General features: G+C 45.2%; 1 protein-coding gene across 3 annotated transcripts in view; it reads left to right on the plus strand.

Annotated features, from left to right (window-relative positions):
- Nucleotides 1–20,382, plus strand: part of ttll5 (tubulin tyrosine ligase-like family, member 5) — a 431,390-nt gene that overhangs the window by 42,184 nt on the left and 368,824 nt on the right. For all 3 annotated transcript variants that reach the window (XM_067992117.1, XM_067992118.1, XM_067992119.1), the window contains exons 3-8: nt 5,480–5,586; nt 6,591–6,673; nt 12,798–12,904; nt 14,452–14,582; nt 18,204–18,286; nt 19,973–20,042. In XM_067992117.1, the coding sequence (XP_067848218.1) occupies nt 5,480–5,586; nt 6,591–6,673; nt 12,798–12,904; nt 14,452–14,582; nt 18,204–18,286; nt 19,973–20,042 (581 nt within the window). The remainder of the gene's footprint in view (nt 1–5,479; nt 5,587–6,590; nt 6,674–12,797; nt 12,905–14,451; nt 14,583–18,203; nt 18,287–19,972; nt 20,043–20,382) is intronic.

Below are 20,382 nucleotides of genomic sequence, written 5' to 3' on the forward strand. Positions count from 1 at the left end.
CTGCCCTCCTGTGCAGCAGAGCCAGCCACGGTGCCATGAACCTGGCCACTGCCACCTTCCCCTGGTGAGCCATCTCCCCCAACAGAATCCAAAACGGTATACCTGTTTTGGAGGGAGATGACCGCAGGGGACCCCTGCACTGCTTCCTACTCTTCCTCTGTCTGTTGGTCACCCATTCACTGTCTCCCTCAGTAATTTTTATCTGTGGTGTGACCAACTCACTGAACGTGCTATCCACGACTTTCTCAGCATTGCGGATGCTCCATAGTGAGTCCATCCGCAGCTCCAGAGCCATCAAGCGGTCAAACAGTAGCTGCAGCTGGACACACTTCCCGCAGGTGAAGGAATCAGGGACACAGGAAGGATCCCTGAATTCCCACATCCCACAAGAGGAACATGACACAGCTGTGGGATCTCCTGCCATGACTTAACCCTTAAGTTAGCTTAACAACAACTACAATGTCAAGAGAAAAAAAAAGGAAAGAAAAACTACTTACCACTCCCTTTAAGGAGTTTACTCCTTTAAATTAATCTTAATTTAGAGAATGTTAACTACACTAGGGACCTTGATTCACTAAAAAAAAATGCTACTTTCTATAAGACCTGCAGACCTTACCTTTCTTTTTACTTTAGTTGCTGTATAAAAGTAGACATACTCACCTGAACCTACTCACCAATCAGGTGCCTCCCCTGTGTCGCGTCCCTTTCTGATTCCTGACGTCACTTCGAACTCCATCGCAGCTCCCTCCGATCCGCTCCTCTCAGCTGTTCTCAGCGCTCTGAAATCCCTCCTTTTTATGGGACGTTCCCTCTGCTCCGCTCCGCTCCTCTCAGCTGTTCCATCACCAGCATCTCCATATCAGGAAACAGAGAGTAGGAATAAATGGGTCTTTTTCGGGGTGGCAGGCAGTGACTCGTGGAGCTATTCACAATATATATCAATGATTTGGATGAGGGAATTAAATGTAATATTTCCAAGTTTGCTGACAACACAAAACTAGGTGGGATCGTGAGTTGTGAGGAGGATGCAAAGAGGCTTCAAGGCGATTTAGACAAGTTGAGTGAGTGGGCAAATACATGGCAGATGCAGTATAATGTGGATAAATGTGAAGTTATCCACTTCGGAAGGAAAAACAGAAAGGCAGAGTATTATTTAAATGGTTATATATGGGGAAATGTTGATGTACAAAGGGACCTGGGTGTCCTTGTACACCAGTCACTGAAAGCAAACATGCAGATGCAGCAAGCAGTTAGGAAGGCAAATGGTATGTTGGCCTTCATTGCAAGAAGATTTGAGTACAGGAGCAAGGATGTCTTACTGCAGTTATACAGGGCCTTGGTGAAAACACACCTAGAGTATTGTGTGCAGTTTTGGTCTCTTTACCTAAGAAAGGATATACTTGCCATAGAGGGAGTGCAGCGAAGGTTCACCAGACTGATTCCTGGGATGGCAGGACTGTCGTATGTGGAGAGATTGGGTCGACTCGGCCTGTATTCACTCGAGTTTAGAAGAATGAGAGGGGATCTCATTGAAACATATAAAATTCTGATAGGGTAGACAGACTGGATACAGGGAGGATGTTTCCCCTGGCTGGGGGTGTCCAGAACGAAGGGTCACAGTCTCAGGATGTGGGGTAGGACATTTAGGACTGAGATGAGGAGAAATTTCTTTGCTTAGAGGGTGGTGAACCTGTGGAATTCTCTACCACAGAAGTCACTGAATATATTTAAGAAGGAGGTAGATCGATTTCTAGACACAAAAGGCATCAAGGGATATGGGGAGAGAGCGGGAATATGGTATTGAGATTGAGGATCAGCCATGATCATACTGAATGACTTGTGCTCCAGAACTAGCTGTGCCTCTAGCCAAGTTGTTCCAGTATAGCTACAACACTGGCATCTACCCGACAATGTGGAAAATTGCCCAGGTATGTCCTGACCACAAAAAGCAGGACAAATCCAATCCGGTCAATTACCGCCCCATTAGTCTACTCTCAATCATCTGCAAAGTGATGGAAAGTGTCGTTGACAGTGCTATCAAGCGGCACTTACTCACCAATAACCTGCTCACCGATGCTCAGTTTGGGTTCCGCCAGGACCACTCGGCTCCAGATCTCATTACAGCCTTGGTCCAAACATGGACAAAAGAGCTGAATTTCAGAGGTGAGGTGAGAGTGACTGCCCTTGACATCAAGGCAGCATTTGACCGAGTGTGGCACCAAGGAGCCCTAGTAAAATTGAAGTCAATAGGAATCAGGGGGAAAACTCTCCAGTGGCTGGAGTCATACCTAGCACAAAGGAAGATGGTAGTGATTGTTGGAGGTCAATCACCTCAGCCCTAGGACATTGCTGCAGGAGTTCCTCTGGGCAGTGTCCTAGGCCCAACCATCTTCAGCTGCTTCATCAATGACCTTCCCTCCATCATAAGGTCAGAAATGGGGATGTTCGCTGATGATTGCACAGTGTTCAGTTCCATTCGCAACCCCTCAGATAATGAAGCCGTCCGAGCCCGCATGCAGCAAGACCTGGACAACATCCAGGCTTGGGCTGATTAGTGGCAAGTAACATTCGCGCCAGATAAGTGCCAGGCAATGACCATCTCCAACAAGAGAGAGTCTAACCACCTCCCCTTGACATTCAATGGCATTACCATCGCCGAATCCCCACCATTAACATCCTGGGGGTCACCATTGACTAGAAACTTAACTGGCGAGTGACTCACCTCCTGACTCCCCAAAGCCTTTCCACCATCTACAAGGCACAAGTCAGGAGTGTGATGGAATACTCTCCAATTGCCTGGATGAGTGCAGCTCCAACAACATTCAAGAATCTCGACACCATCCAGGACAAAACATCCTGCTTGATTGGCACCCTATCCACCACCCTAAACGTTCACTCTCTTCACCACTGACGCACTGTGGCTGCAGTGTGTACCATCGACAGGATGCACTGCAGCAACTCGCCAAGGCTTCTTTGACAGCACCTCCCAAACCCGTGACCTCTACCACCTAGAAGGACAAGAGCAGCAGACACATGGGAACAATGCCACCTGCACGTTCCCCTCCAAGTCACACACCATCCCGACTTGGAAATATATCGCCGTTCCTTCATCGTCGCTGGGTCAAAATCCTGGAACTCCCTTCCTAACAGCACTGTGGGAGAACCTTCACCACACGGACTGCAGCGGCTCAAGAAGGCGGCTAACCACCACCTTCTCCAGGGCAATTAGGGATGGGCATTAAATGCTGGCCTCGCCAGCGACGCCCACATCCCATGAACGAATAAAAAAAATATTGAATCTGCCTCCATCACTTCCTCGGGCAGTGCATTTCAGATCCTAACCGCTCGCTGGGTAAAGAAGTTTTTTGTCATGTCACCTTTGGTTCTTATGTTAATCACCTTAAATCTATGTCCTCTGGTTCTTGACCCTTTCCCCAATGGGAACAGTTTTTCTCTATCTATTATGTCTGGACCCTTCATGATTTTAAATACCTCTATCAAATCTCCTCTCAACCTTCTGTGTTCCAAGGAGAACAACCCCAGCTCCTCCAGTCTATCCACATATCTAAAGTCCCTCATTCCTGGAATCATTCTACTAAATCTTTTCTGCATGCTCCCTAAGGCCTTCACATCTTTCCTAAAGTGCGGTGCCCAGAACTGGACACAATACTCCAGTTGTGGTCGAACCAGTGTTTTATAAAGGTTCATCATGATTTCCTTGCTTCTGTACTCTATGCCTCTATTTATAAAGCCCAGGATCCCGTATGCTTTTTTAACCGCTTTCTCAACCTGCCCATTCCACCTTCAACTACTCGTGCACATATACCCCCAGATCTCTCTGTTCCTGTACCCCTTTTAGAATTGGGCCCTTTAGTTTATATTGCCTCTCCTCGTTCTTCCTACCGAAATGTATCACTTCGCATTTTTCTGCGTTAAATTTCATCTGCCACGTGTCCACCCATTTCACCAGCCTGTCTATATCCTCTTGAAGTCTATCACTATCCTCCTCACTGTTCACTACACTTCCAAGTTTTGTGTCATCTGTAAATTTTGCCCTGTACACCCAAGTCCAAGTCATTAATATATATCAAGAAAAGCAGTGGCCCTGGTACCGACTCCTGGGGAAAAACACTGTATACCTCCCTCCAGTCCGAAAAACAACCAGCCTTTTGAAAGTCCACATGCACCACATCAACCGCATTGCTCTCATCACCCTTCTGTATTACCTCATCAAAAAACTCTATCAAGTTAGTTAAACATGTTCTGCTCAAGCCTATGGAGTGGGACTCGAACCCATAACCTACTGACCCAGAGGCGAGAGTGCTGACACCTATGCCTATGGTATGGTCTGATTGAATGTCTATTCTTCCACCTACCGAAGATAAGGAAACCTTGTTACTGTACGTAGCATCACCAGAATGCCGGCATACATATAGGAACTGATGTAGGCCATTCAGCCCCTTGAGACTGTTCCGCCATTCAGTTGGATCATGGCTGATCTTTATCTCAACTCCATTTACTTGCCGTTGCTCCATATCCATTGATGCCTTTAACCAATAAAAATCTATCGATCTCAGTCTTGAAAGCTCTAATTGTCCACCAGCATCTACTGCCTTTTGATGGGCGGGAAAGATCCAGATTTCCACTACCAAGTTTACGCAACCTGGCCTCATAATTGAACCCTTTAAGCCCCGGTATCGTTCTGGTGAATCTGCGCTGCGCCCCCTCCAAGGCCCAATATATCCTTCCTGAGGTGCGGTGCCCAGAACTGAACACAGTCTCCAGATGCGTCTGACCAAGGCTCTGTACAACTGAAACATCACCACCTCATGTGAATTCCAATCCCCTTAAGATAAAGACCAACCTTTCATTATCCTTTTTGATTACTTTTTGTACCTGAGCACTAGTTCTTAGTGATTTGTGTACATGGACACCTAAATCCCTTTGCTCCTCCTCAGCTCTTAGTCTCTCAACATTAAGAAAATATTCTGATTTGTCTTAGATCCAAAGTGGATGACCTCACACTTCCCCAAATTGAACTCCATCAGCCACAGTTTTGTCATTGCATAAGTATATGAAACAAAGAAATTTTATTAGGAGAAATGTTGATGTTAGAGCACGGAATGCTTTTTCTACAAGGAGTAGTTGAAGCAGAGACCATTGCATCTTTTAAGGGAAGAGTGAACACTTAAAGCAGAGCTACAAGGCTGAGTGATTAGTTTTGGATTGCTCTAGCTACAAGCCAGCACAGCCACGATGGGCCGAATGGCCTCCTGTGCTGTAAACTCCATGGTTCTGTGGAAGAATATAAAAGGATTCGGAGAAAGGACAAGGAATGGGATTAGATTGGACGGTTCCAGTTGAAGAGGTAATGTGATGGGTCGAATGGCCCCCCTTCTGTGTTGATTCTAAGAAAGGGGGATTTTTTTTGGAGAGAGTTGCTGCATGACACACTTCTGAAACAAGCTTTATGTTGCAGCGAGCACCCATGCATTCAGTGGGCAGGCAGCAGTCGGATGGTACCCATCTTGGTTTTCTACGCAGATGGCATTGTGACGAAGGACGGCACCTTGCGCTCGATCGGAGGTATGTATTATTACCGTGAGGACTGATAACTGTCCATCTGCTGGTCCGAGATGGAATTAAAACAAACCGTGTAGAGAAGTGAGAGAGTTTGTCTTCGCCTGTTTCTGGGATAAGGATTCTCCGGAGTAAGGAAAGCGAGCTCTTGACTAAAGATTCGGCCTTTTCCTAAAGTTTTCATTGACAGCGTGTGTCTGTGGAGTCCTGTTTATTATCCGTTTCACCAACCAAACAGTGATCTGAACCAGTCCAGCAACATTTGAGATTCTGAATCCTTCCCCTTTAAAAAGATTTTTTAATGACTGTGAATCATGTGAAAGTTAAACAATGTAGATGTCCTGAAAATCATTAAAAAAATCTAAATTTGTCTGCTTCACTGTCGGAAGCTGATGTTTTAACCACCAGGACTCTAATCTCTGAGGGACTCTTAGAACACTTCACCTTGCTACTTCTCTCCCTTACTTTCATAGTCTCCTTAACAGCTAATCTCTTTGATCATGCCTTTGACCTTCCCTTCCCTTTTAACCTTTCCTGTCTCCTGTTCTTTGTTCCCCTCTTCCTATCGTAAAGAGCTCTGAGGCTTGAAGAATACAAGAAACCATGCAATGGGAAAAGGCCATTCGACCCATCAAGCCCATTCCCTTCAATGTACCATACGCAACTACACCATCATGGCCTCCAAGCAATCCGATCCAAAATGCCTGAGGAAGATGATTTGAAATGGGGAAAGCTTCCAAAACAGGAAAGGGATAATCCATTTTAAACTAGCTGACAATTCCGTTGAAATAGCTTACTAAGGAATTGCTTTTCAACGGCTAATATTCGCACAGCGTAACTTCAAGACGTTCCCCTGAGATTGGGGATTGTAGACCCAAACCCACACACTACCATTGCCTGCCGCAGAATGTTAGAACACGAGGGCTGGGTTATCATTGGTTTTTTAGATCACGTTGTTATAACAGCCTGATGTGACGTGTCTCCACTAAGGATTCCTTTTCTTGTTGTAGAGCGCTATCACTTGGCGTATAAGATCGTGCGCACTGAGAGCAGACTGGTCCGCAGCATTTTGTCGGTGCATGGCTTCCACGAGGTACGTTCTCTTTGTTTAATCGTAGAGAATGTTTGTTCGGTTGAAGGCTTCCTGTTTGAGGTTATTTTGCCAGCTGCCCCTTTTTCATGGCCTCCTCATGCCACACCCTCATCTGAGGGCAGCAGGATGGAAGCTTCACCTGATCCCAGGCCCCAGCTTGAGCTAAAGGTCCCCAGGCTTAAATAAAGTGGGTGTGTCCCTACGACACGGAGTCCAAGCTTTTTGCCATTGTGTGTCCGTAGGTGCGTACCATGGAGTGCCGAGGATACGTACAAAGTTTCAGTTCCTGTTCCCATTAATTTGAAGACATCTAAAGTTGCTGATGCTAACAGATCTCTGTGTTCTGCTCTAGGATTTATACACCAGTAAAGCAACACTGCTAAGAACAGCCCTATCTAAACCTCCAGGCCTACAACAATTCAAACAGGGCAACAGGGCAAACGAGTGAATAAATATAAGGACAAATAGGGCTGCGATGCCTGGGCTTTGGAAGCTGGATTGGCAGGCTTCAGAATCTGCATATGGCCCATAAGCTGGAGTTTGGACAGCCTGGTCTACTGGGGGGGGAAGTGTGACCTCTACATAAGGGGAATTAAATTCTGTATCTGCATAGAATTACATAGAACCTGCAGCACCGAAGCAGGCCATTCGGCCCAATAGGTCCATGCTGGCGTGTATGCCACACGAGTCGCCTTCCTCCCTACTTCATCTCACCCTATTACCATATCCTTCTATTCCTTTCTCCCTCATGTGTTTATCGAGCTTCCCCTTAAATGCATCTACGTTATTCGCCTCAACTAGTCCTTGTGGTAGTGAGTTCCACATTCTAACTACTCTTTGGGTAAAGAAGTTTCTCCTGAATTCCCTGTTGGATTTATTATTATATCTTATATTTATGGCCCCTAGTTTTGGTCTCCCCCGCAAGTGGAAACATCTTCTCTACATCTACCCTATCAAACCCTTTCATAATCTTAAAGATCTCTCTCAGTCACCCCTCAGTCTTCTCTTTTCTAGAGAAAAGAGCCCCAGCCTGTTCAATCTTTCCTGATAGGGATAACCACTCAGTTCTGGTATCATCCTCGTAAATCTTTTTTGTACCAGAACTGTTCACAGCACTCCAACTGTGGTCTAACCAACCTTCTAAACAAGTTTAACTTTGCGATTTGTGTATCTGTAACCCATGATCCCTCTGCTCCTCGACCACATTTAGACTCTTATTATCCAAGCAGTATGTGGCCCCCTTATTCTTCCTAGTAAAATGTAATACCTCACACTTATCTATATTGAAATTCATTTGCCAATTAAATACCCATTCTGCAAGTTTATTAATGTCTTCCTGTGTTTTGTCGCAGTCCTCCTCAGTATTAACTATACCCCCAATTTGGTGTCGTCCGCAAGTTTTGAAATTGTACTTCCGATTCCCGAGCCCAATTCGTTTATGTAAATGGTGAACAACAGTGGTCCCAGCACTGATCCTTGTGGAACACCCCGTCCCACCTTTTGCCAGTCTGAGTAGTTACCCTTAACCCTTACTCTCTGTTTTGTAGCCAGCTTGCTATCCATTCTGCTACTTATCCCCTGACTCCAAATGCTCTGACTTTAGTTATGAATCTACTATACGGTACCTTATCAAAGACCTTTTGAAAATCCAAATATATCACATTACTGCACTTTCTGTAACTTCTTCAAACTTAACCTGTGCTGTACATGCCCTGGAAGTGTTTGATGGGACGGTTTAGAGAGAACTTTACTCTTTATCTAACCCGTGCTTTACCTGATCTGGGATTGTTTGATGGGACTGCGTGGAGAGAGCTTTACTCTGTAGTTCACCACACTGTACCTGACCTGGGAGTGTTTGACGCTGATAGTATGTGCTATCTACATACAGATTGGGCAAACCAAATTAGAACTAATACTGTGGAGGATAAATTCCTGGAATGTATACAAGATGGTTTTCTAGATCAGTATGTTGAGGAACCAACTAGGGAACAGGCTATTTTAGATCTAGTATTGTGCAATGAGAAAGGGTTAATTAATAATCGTGTTGTAAAGGAGCCCTTAGGGAAGAGTGACCATAATATGATAGAATTCTTCATTAAGTTTGAAAGTGATGTACTTCAATCCGAAACTATGGCCTTAAATCTAAACAAAGGAAACTACGATGGTATGAGGCGCAAGCTGGCTGTGGTTGATTGGGGAACGACATTAAAAGGTATGATGGTAGACAGGCAATGGCTAGCATTTAAAGAATTAATACATAATTTGCAACAAATATATATTCCTTTAAGGCACAAAAACCCAACAGGAAAAGTGTTCCAACCGTGGCTAACAAGAGAAATTAAAGATAGTATTAAATCAAAGGAAGAGGCAGATAAAGTTGCCAGAAAAAGCAGTAAGCCTGAGGATTGGGAGCATTTTAGAATTCAGCAAAGGAGGACCAAGAAATTGATAAAGAGGGAAAATAGAATATGAGAGTAAACTAGCGAGAAACATAAAAACAGACTGTAAAAGCTTCTATAGGTATGTAAAAAGGAAAAGACTGGCGAAGGCAAATGTGAGTCCCTGACAGACAGACAGGAGAATTTATAATGGGGAATAAAGAAATGGCAGAGAAATTAAACACATACCTTGTGTCTGTCTTCATGGAAGAAGACACAAAAAACCTCCCAGAAATACTAGAGAGCCAAGAGTCTGGCGAGAATGAGGAACTGAAAGAAATTAGTATTAGTAAAAAAAATAGTGCTAGAGAAATTAATGGGACTGAAAGTCGATAAATCCCAAGGACCTTGATGATCTACATCCCAGGGTTTTGAAAGAGGTGGCTATAGAGATAATGGATGCATTGGTTGTCACCTTCCAAAATTTTATAGACTCTGGAACGGTTCCTGTAGATTGGAGGATGGCAAATGTAACCCCACTATTTAAGAAAGGAGGGAGAGAGAAAACAGGGAACTACAGACCTGTTAGCCTGACGTCAGTAGTAGGGAAAATGCTAGATAAATGGTTCATTCTCGGACTGGCAACCAGTAGCCAGTGGTGTTCCGCAGGGGTCGATGCTGGGTCCCCAACTCTTTACAATCTATATTAACGATTTGGAGGAGGGGACCGAGTGTAACATATCAAAGTTTGTAGATGATACAAAGATGGGAGGGAAAGTAGAGAGTGAGGAGGACATAAAAAACCTACAAGGGGATATAGACAGGCTGGGTGAGTGGACGGAGATTTGGCACTTGCAATACAATATTGGAAAATGTGAGGTTATGCACTTTGGCAGGAAAAATCAGAGAGCAAGTTATTATCATAATGGCGAGAAACTGGAAAGTACTGCAGTACAAAGGGATCTGGGGGTCCCAGTGCAAGAAAATCAAAAAGTTAGTATGCAGGTGCAGCAGGTGATCAAGAAGGCCAACGGAATGTTGGCTTTTATTGCTAGGGGGATAGAATATAAAAACAGGGAGGTATTGCTGCAGTTATATAAGGTATTGGTGAGACCGCACCTGGAATACTGCATACAGTTTTAGTGTCCATACTTAAGAAAAGACATACTTGCTCTCGAGGCAGTACAAAGAAGGTTCACTCGGTTAATCCCGGGGATGAGGGGGCGGACATATGAGGAGAGGTTGAGTAGATTGGGACTCTACTCATTGGAGTTCAGAAGAATGAGAGGCGATCTTATTGAAACATATAAGATTGTGAAGGGGCTTGATCGGGTGGATGCGGTAAGGATGTTCCCAAGGATGGGTGAAACTAGAACTAGGGGGCATAATCTTAGAGTAAGGGGCTGCTCTTTCAAAACTGAGATGAGGAGAAACTTCTTCACTCAGAGGGTAGTAGGTCTGTGGAATTTGCTACTCCAGGAAGCTGTGGAAACTACATCATTAAATAAATTTAAAACAGAAATAGACAGTTTCCTAGAAGTAAAGGGAATTAGGGGTTACGGGGAGCGGGCAGGAAATTGGACATGAATTTAGATTTGAGGTTAGGATCAGATCAGCCATGATCTAATTAAATGGCGGAGCAGGCTCGAGGTGCCGATTGGCCTACTCCTGCTCCTATTTCTTATGTTCTTATTATAAAGGATGTGATAACAGGACACTTAGAAAATAATAATAGGATTTGGCAGAGTCAACATGGATTTATAAGAACATAAGAAATAGGAGCAGGAGTAGGCCAATCGGCCCCTCGAGCCTGCTCCGCCATTCAATAAGATCATGGCTGATCTGATCCTAACCTCAAATCTAAAGAACACAAGAAGTAGGAGCACAACCCGGCCACTCAGCCCCTGGGCCCTCTCCGCCACCCACAGGGCCTTGACCGATCTGAACTCAGCTTCATGTCCAATTTCCTGCCCGCTCCCCGTAACCCCTAATTCCCTTTACTTCTAGGAAACTGTCTATTTCTGTTTTAAATTTATTTAATGATGTAGCTTCCACAGCTTCCTGGGGCAGCAAATTCCACAGACCTACTACCCTCTGAGTGAAGAAGTTTCTCCTCATCTCAGTTTTGAAAGAGCAGCCCCTTATTCTAAGATTATGAAAGGGAAATCATGTTTGACAAACCTATAGGAGTTCTTTGAGGATGTAACTAGTAGAATAGATAAGGGGGAATCAGTGGATGTGGTGTATTTAGATTTTCAGGAGGCTTTCGATAAGGTCCCACACAGGAGGTTGGTGAACAAAGTTAGAGCACATGGAATTGGGGGTAATATACTGGCATGGATTGAGAATTGGTTAACAGACGGAAAACAGAGAGTAGGAATAAACGGGTCTTTTTCAGGTTGGCAGACTGTGACTAGTGGGGTACCACAGGGATCGGTGCTTGGGCCCCAGCTATTCACAATCTACATCAATGATTTGGATGAGGGGACCAAATGTAATATTTTCAAGTTTGCTGAAGACACAAAACTAGGTGAGAATGTGAGTTGTGAGGAGGATACAAAAAGGCTTCAAGGGGATATAGACAGGCTAAGTGAGTGGGCAAAAACATGGCAGATGGACTACAATGTGGAAAAGTGTGAAGTTATCCACTTTGGTAGGAAAAACAGAAAGGCAGAGTATTATTTAAATCGTAAGTGATTGGGAAATGTTGATGTTCAAATGGACCTGTCTCTCTCTGTAAGGGACCCACATTTGCCTTTGCCAGTCTTTTCCTTTTTACATACCAATAAAAGCTTTTACAGTCTGTTTTTATGTTTCTCACTAATTTACTCTCATATTCTATTTTCCCTCTTTATCAATTTCTTGGTCCTCCTTTGCTGAATTCTAAAATGCTCCCAATCCTCAGGCTTACTGCTTTTTCTGGCAACTTTACATGAGTCACTGAAAGCTAACATGCAGGTGCAGCAAGCAATTAGGAAGGCAAATGGTATGTTGGCCTTTATTACAAGAGGATTTGATTACCGGAGTAAAGATGTTTTCCTGCAATTATATAGGGCCTTGGTGAGACTGCACCTGGAGTATTGTGTACAGTTTTGGTCTCCTTACCTAAGAAAGGATATACTTGCCATAGAGGGAGTGCAACGAAGGTTCACCAGACTGATTCCTGGGATGGCAGGATTGTGTTATGAGGAGAGATTGGGTCGACTCGGCCTGGTATTCTCTAGAGTTTAGAAGAATGAGAGGTGATCTCATTGAAACATACAAATTTCTTACAGGGCTCGACAGGGTAGATGCAAGGAGGATGTTTCCCCTGGCTGGGGAGTCTAGAACCAGGGGTCACAGTCTCAGAATAAGGGGTGGCCTGAGGCCATTTAGGACTGAGATGAGGAGAAATTTCTTCTCAGGGTGGTGAATCTTGGAATTCTCTACCCCAGAGGGCTGTGGAGGCTCAGTCATTGAGCACATTCAAAACAGAGATCGATAGATTTCTAGATATTAAAGGCATCAAGGGATATGGGGATAGTGCAGGAAAATGGCGTTGAGGTAGAAGATCAGCCATGATCTTGTTGAATGGCGGAGCAGGCTCGAGGGGCCAGATGGCCTACTACTGCTCCCATTTCTTATGTTCTAACGTGGGAAAATGTCCCATTCCATAACGCTGACATCCCTCACCTTAATGTTGACAAAGTTCACAAAAGAGATAGTTGGTACTCATGCAGTCTTGTTTCCCTTTACTTGATCTACAGGTCCATCCCAACAGTAACGATTTCAACCTGATGTGGACAGGTTCCCATCTCAAACCTTATTTATTACGCACTCTACTGGAGTTTCAGAAAGTCAACCACTTCCCCAGGTATGAGTCTAACTTACCATGTTTCTTTCTCACTTGTACCAAAGTTTGACATAATCCTTTGATGTTCTATTTATAACAAAGTTGAATCTGCTTGTTGTGGATAATCCTTGTTTCTATAGTGTTGTTTCCTCTAGTCCTGCTGCAACCTTTTCATTTTCTGAAGGGAAAGAAGCTCCGTGGGTGTTTTGCAATGTGCTGACTGCTGGATGTGCCCCATGTAGTCATTTCCCGTGTATCTGATGTGCAGAGAGTGGGAAGTGGTGTCCCGCTGGGATCTGTGCTGGGTCCACTGTTGTTCACCATATAAGTATGAATGATTTGGACTCAGCAATTGGAGTTTCGGTGTTGAATTTACAGATGATAACAAAGGTGGGGGTGGTGAGGGGTCGGGGAGGCGCGTCAGGTATAGTTAATAGTGTGTAGGATTGCATCAAAATACAGGAAGGCATAAACAGGCTTTCGGAGTAGGCAGATAAATGGCAAATGGAAATCAATGTAGCGAAGTGTGAGGTGGGTCATTTTGGTAGGAGGAATAAGGAGGCCACTTCCTTGGAAAGTAAAAAACTGAATGTGATAGAGGAGCAAAGTGATCGGGGAATACAGATGCATAAGTCACTAAAAGTAGCAACACAAAAGTTGATGGACATGAAGAGTGCAAACAAGGTACCGGGGTTGCCAGAGAAGGTGTCATCAGGCACATCGTGGTCGTGTCTTACTAATTTGAGCATCTGTCCAGACTGTAGAGACTAACTGACTTTACCGAGACTTGTCATTGACTGGGGAAGGAGTGTCTTCAGCTCAAGCTGCGTAATCCCCCTTTGGAAATGACTTCTAAACGTCAGGTGGATAGTTGGTGCAGCACAGGATGATGTTTCATTAGCATTAAGAGAACTGAATAGGACGCAAGGCTGAAATTAAAGCTCTCTGAAATGAAATGGGAACCATACAAGAGAAATATGCTGCACTCTACCATCAGGGATGCAAGAAAGATGCAGCGGTGCAAGAAAACTGAAATCGAATGTGGTTAATTTTCCATCGTCCTATTTAACCATTAAGATGTTTTGGGCATTAAGGCAAGTTGTGCACAGTATCGCAAACCCCACAGATAGATAGGAGTTGGAGAAGGGTTTAAATATAAATGCCTTGCCTACAATATTATCAATTTTCTGTATGTATAAAGATTTTGCATTTAGCAACAATCTCAAAAAAAAAAGCAAAAATTGTGATTGGCTCAAATTTAACAAAAAAAACTACCACTTACTTCACTGTCTCTGATTACATTTCTCACAAAACTCGATGGCACTTCTGATCACCATCCCCAGTGTATAATAATGTGTTGCATACTGTGGTCTTTGTGAAACAGCGTATCCTCCTTTCACCATGAGCAACACCACGTGAGCTCCAGCAAATCTATCATGAAATCAGAATGTAGTCCTCATTAGTAGCGGTCACACCCATGATTTTATGCTTAGAGAAACCTGCCTAAAGGTATGACCTTTCTTTTACATTTTACTTTATTCATGCAATTTAATTTTCTTGTGTTCCAGATCCTACGAGTTAACCAGGAAGGATCGGCTGTACAAGAATATCCAACGCATGCAGCAAACTCATGGTTTAAAACATTTCAACATTGTACCTCAGGCATACATCCTCCCCTCCGAGTGCCAGGAATTGTGGAGTAAGGACCTTTCATAGAATCGCAATTTAGCCTAATCCAAATGATGCTATCTCGAGTGCAGCATCAGGCATACGGTAGTGTAAAGTTATGTTACTGGACCAGTGATCCACAGGCCCGGACTAATAATCCAGAAAACGTGAATTCAGATCTCACCAAGAGCAGTCTGAGAATTTGAATTCGGTATAAAAATTTTGGAAATAAAAAACTGGTATCAGTAAAAGTGACCATGAAGCTGTCAGATTGTTGTACAAACCCAACTGGTTCACTGATGTCCTTTAGGGAAGGAAACCTGCGGTCCTTACCTGGTCTGGGCCTATATGTGACTCCAGTCCCACACCAACATGGTTGATTCTTAACTGCCCTCTGAAGAGGCCGAGCAAGCCATTCAGTTGTATCAAACCGCTACCAATGGTTCAAGAAGGCGGCCTACCACCACCTTCTCAAGGACAACTAGGGATGGGCAATAAATGGCATTTGTCCACATCCCGAGAATGGAAAAGAACCCCAGCACTTTGACAGGGAAGGTGTGACGTAGGCCTGATTTGCCCTCGCTTCAAGTCCTGGTTGTTACTGTGGGTTATTGACAAAAAGAATCCAGGCACTTCTTGCTGGGCAGGGGAGGTCAGCAGGAGAGTCCCAGGGCCACATTTGTACATCATCTTCTGTTTGGAGCTGCATCAGAGGAGGTCTGGCCGCAGGTCACGAGGGGTGAAGAATTAGGGCAAAATAGGGCAGCAACCCTCAAATAAGCAAAGCCTTAATTTTTTAAAATTCTCCTACACTGTTTGGTCTCTGTTCCCCAGCCTTACATCATCATGCACCCAAGGGGTCAGGCAGGCAAGCTCTGTCCCTGATCTAGTACTGCCAGGGTGAACAGGCAGTCACACTCTGCCTCTGATATGGTACTGCTGAGGGGGTCTCCGGCAAGCCCTCTACCTGACCGTCTGTTTCTGCTGCCAGATTGCTCCAGGGTGATCTGTAAACTTGAGCTCATCCAAAACACTGTTGCCCGTATCCTAACTTGCACCAAGTCTCGTACACCCATCACCCCTGTGCTCACTGACCTACATTGGCCCCCGGTCCGGCAACATCTCGATTTTAAAATTTACATCCTTGCTTTCAAATCCCTCCATGGCCTCGCCCCTCCCTATCTCTATAACCTCCTCCAGCCCTCCGAGATCTCTGCGTTGCTCCAATTCTGGCCTCTTGTGCATCCCCGATTTTAATCGCTCCACCATTGACGGTCATGCCTTCAGCTGCCTGGGCCGTAGGCTCTGGAATTCTTCCTTAAACCTCTTTGCCTGTCTCTCCTTTTAAGATGCTCCTTAAAATCTACCTGGACCGGTTCCTAATTAGGTTCCGTCCCTGGACCGGTTCCTAACTAGGTTCCGCCCCTGGACCGGTTCCTAGAATCATAGAATCATAGAAGTTTACAACATGGAAACAGGCCCTTCGGCCCAACATGTCCATGTCGCCCAGTTTATACCCCTAAGCTAGTCCCAATTGCCTGCACTTGGCCCATATCCCTCTATACCCATCTTACCCATGTAACTGTCCAAATGCTTTTTAAAAGACAAAATTGTACCCGCCTCAACTACTGCCTCTGGCAGCTCGTTCCAGACACTCACCACCCTTTGAGTGAAAAAATTGCCCCTCTGGATCCTTTTGTATCTCTCCCCTCTCACCTTAAATCTATGCCCCCTCGTTATAGACTCCCCTACCTTTGGGAAAAGATTTTGACTATCGACCTTATCTATGTCCCTCATTATTTTATAGACTTCTATAAGATCACCCCGAAACCTCCTACTCCAGGGAAAAAAGTCTCAGCCTATCCAACCTCTCCCTATAAGTCAAACCATCAAGTCCCGGTAGCATCCTAGTAAATCTTTTCTGCACTCTTTCTAGTTTAATAATATCCTTTCTATAATAGGGTGACCAGAACTGTACACAGTATTCCAAGTGTGGCCTTACTAATGTCTTGTACAACTTCAACAAGACATCCCAACTCCTGTATTCAATGTTCTGACCAATGAAACCAAGCATGCTGAATGCCTTCTTCACCACCCTATCCACCTGTGACTCCACTTTCAAGGAGCTATGAACCTGTACTCCTAGATCTCTTTGTTCTATAACTCTCCCCAATGCCCGACCATTAACGGAGTAGGTCCTGGCCTGATTTGATCTACCAAAATGCATCACCTCACATTTATCTAAATTAAACTCCATCTGCCATTCATCGGCCCACTGGCCCAATTTATCAAGATCCCGTTGCAATCCCAGATAACCTTCTTCACTGTCCACAATGCCACCAATCTTGGTGTCATCTGCAAACTTACTAACCAGGCCTCCTAAATTCTCATCCAAATCATTAATATAAATAACAAATAACAGCGGACCCAGCACCGATCCCTGAGGCACACCGCTGGTCACAGGCCTCCAGTTTGAAAAACAACCCTCCACAACCACCCTCTGTCTTCTGCCGTCAATCCAATTTTGTATCCAATTGGCAACCTCACCTTGGATCCCGTGAGATCTAACTTTATGTAACAACCTACCATGCGGTACCTTGTCAAAGGCTTTGCTGAAGTCCATGTAAACCACGTCTACTGCACAGCCCTCATCTATCTTCTTGGTTACCCCTTCAAAAAACTCAATCAAATTTGTGAGACATGATTTTCCTCTCACAAAACCATGCAGACTGTTCCTAATCAGTCCCTGCCTCTCCAAATGCCCGTAGATCCTGTCTCTCAGAATACCCTCTAACAACTTACCCACTACAGATGTCAGGCTCACTGGTCTGTAGTTCCAAGGCTTTTCCCTGCCGCCCTTCTTAAACAAAGGAACAACATTTGCTACCCTCCAATCTTCAGGCACCTCACCTGTAGCTGTCGATGATTCAAATATCTCTGCTAGGGGACCTGCAATTTCCCCCCTAACCTCCCATAACGTCCTGGGATACATTTCATCAGGTCCCGGAGATTTATCCTAGTTAAGGTTCCGTCCCTGGACCGGTTCCTGGTTAAGGTTCCGTCCCTGGACCGGTTCCTAGTTAAGGTTCCGTCCCTGGACCGGTTCCTAGTTAAGGTTCCGTCCCTGGACCGGTTCCTAGTTAAGGTTCCGTCCCTGGACCGGTTCCTGGTTAAGGTTCCGTCCCTGGACCGGTTCCTAGTTAAGGTTCCGTCCCTGGACCGGTTCCTGGTTAAGGTTCCGTCCCTGGACCGGTTCCTAGTTAAGGTTCCGTCCCTGGACCGGTTCCTGGTTAAGGTTCCGTCCCTGGACCGGTTCCTAGTTAAGGTTCCGTCCCTGGACCGGTTCCTAATTAGGTTCTTCCCTGGAAAGTTCCTAATTAGGTTCTACCCTGGACCTGATCCATCCCAGGACTGGATCCTAATTGGGTTCTGTCCTTGGACAAGTTCCTAATTAAGTTCTGCCCCTGGACCTGATCCGTCCGTCGACCGGATCCTAATTGGGTTCTGTTACTGGACTGGTTCCTAATTAGGTTTGACTAGATTGTCTTATACAAAGTAGGATTCTATTACAACCATTCTGTTTTGGTGTGAACTAACTCCTTCAGAAGTTGTTTATAATTGTTAACATTTATTTTATATAATTTTTTTAAAGCTGCACATTCGAAGGATAGGGGACCGTGGATTGTCAAACCAGTGGCCTCTTCCAGGGGCCGTGGAGTCTACCTTGTCAGCCATGTAAGTGCTTGCAAGCACGTTGTGGGGGGAGGGAGGTGAATGTATTAACTGCTGTGGTCCTGAGACACAGGTTAGTAAAATCACAGGTTAGATTTTGCCAGGCTCTGCTAAGTTAGATAATCTTGCCCGGGATAGAAATGAGGGTGCTAAAATTGGCCTGTATGGACGTCAGTTGAGGACAAGATTGAGCTTGGCTGTGATGCCAAGCTCACCAGTCCACTCGTTAAGGTTCCGTCCCTGGACCGGTTCCTAGTTAAGGTTCCGTCCCTGGACCGGTTCCTAGTTAAGGTTCCGTCCCTGGACCGGTTCCTAGTTAAGGTTCCGTCCCTGGACCGGTTCCTAGTTAAGGTTCCGTCCCTGGACCGGTTCCTAGTTAAGGTTCCGTCCCTGGACCGGTTCCTAGTTAAGGTTCCGTCCCTGGACCGGTTCCTAATTAGGTTCTTCCCTGGAAAGTTCCTAGTCCACTGATGCTCGCTGTCTGTTCACAGGTGGAAAAATAGTCAACTGTACCCTAGTGAGAGTCAGCACCTTCAGGAGAGGGGGGGACCTGTACCCCAGTGAGAGTCAGCACCTTCAGGAGATGGGGGGACCCGTACCCCAGTGAGAGTCAGCACCTTCAGGAGATGGGGGGACCCGTACCCCAGTGAGAGTCAGCACCTTCAGGAGAGGAGGGGTGAAAATTGGGGTGTTGAACTATTCCACTTTCATTGGGTGTTTTTCCTGCTCGTGTTTTCCCTAATTCCTTCATCTCATTCTGGCTTTGCAGTCTTCCTGAAAGCTGGCCCCTTTGCTTTATTGTCTCTGTTTCCCACTGATCACAATATTAAATTTAATGGATTCATTAAACTCCCTGATTTCAGTCCTAAATCTGCCTTTCGTCAGTTAGCCCCTTGCTCTACTGTCAGGGTTTTGTTTGAAGAAAGAAATATTTGCATTTATTTAGCGCCTTTCATGACCCCAGGACATCCCAAAGCGCTTTACAGCCAATGAAGTACTTTTAAAGTGTCGTCACTGTTGTAATGTAGGAAACACGGCAGCCAATTTCGCGCAGAGCAAGGTCCCACAAACAGCAATGTGACAATCACCAGATAACCTGTTTTAGTGATGTCGGTTGAGGGATAAATATTGGGAGAGCTCCCGTGCTCTTATTTGAATAGTGCCATGGGATCTTTTACATTTACCAGAGAGGGCCTCGGCTTCACGTCTCATCCGACAGCGCAGCACTTTCTCAGTACTGCTGAGAGTTTCAGCCTGGATTAAGTGCTCAAGTCTCTGGGGTGGGGCTTGAACCCATGACCTTCTGATTCAGAGACAAGAGTGCTGCCCACTGAGCCACTGAGCTCATCCCTCAGTCACTTCCTTTCAAAGCTGAAATGCTCAAGTTTCTGCAGTCTTCCCTTGTAGCCCAGTCCCTCTGATGCTGGGGATCAGCCTCGCACCTTTTCTGTGATCGGCCTCTGGGGCTTGCGTCTGTGACCGGAATCGGTCACGGTAGTCGGGCTGTAGTCTAACCAGAGTGCTGTAGTTTCAGCAACTCGTACTCCACTTCAGCGCTCCTCCCAGGGATGAGACTAGTCAGTAAATGTTAAATGATAGTTTACTGAAGTGCACCTGCCTTGCCACTCGGCACCAGTTTATTGTATTGCGCTCAAACCTTGTTCCTTATTTTCCTTTCCAATGTTTCAGCCCAACCAGATTACAACAGATGAGAGCATCCTAGTTTCACGTTACATCCGCTCTCCGCTGCTAATAGATGGTAAGTTATCCTTTTTGTACCTATCGAGTTATATCAAAATTACAGCACAAACAGGCCATTTGGCCCAACTGGTCAATACAGGTGCTTATGCTCCACACGAGCCTCTTTATCTCACCCTATCAGCATATCCTTTTATTCCTTTCTCCCTCATGTGTTTATCGAGCTTCCCCTTAAATCCATCTATTCTATTCGCCTCAACTACTCCTTGTGGTAGCGAGTTCCACATTCTCACCGCTTTCTCGGTAAAGAAGTTTCTCCTGAATTCCCAATTGGTTTAGTGACTATTTTATATTTATGGCCTCTAGTTCTGGTCTCCCCCACAAATGGGAACATTTTCTCA

The sequence above is a fragment of the Heptranchias perlo genome, chromosome 10 (assembly GCF_035084215.1).
Source record: "Heptranchias perlo isolate sHepPer1 chromosome 10, sHepPer1.hap1, whole genome shotgun sequence".
Classification (NCBI taxonomy): domain Eukaryota; kingdom Metazoa; phylum Chordata; class Chondrichthyes; order Hexanchiformes; family Hexanchidae; genus Heptranchias; species Heptranchias perlo.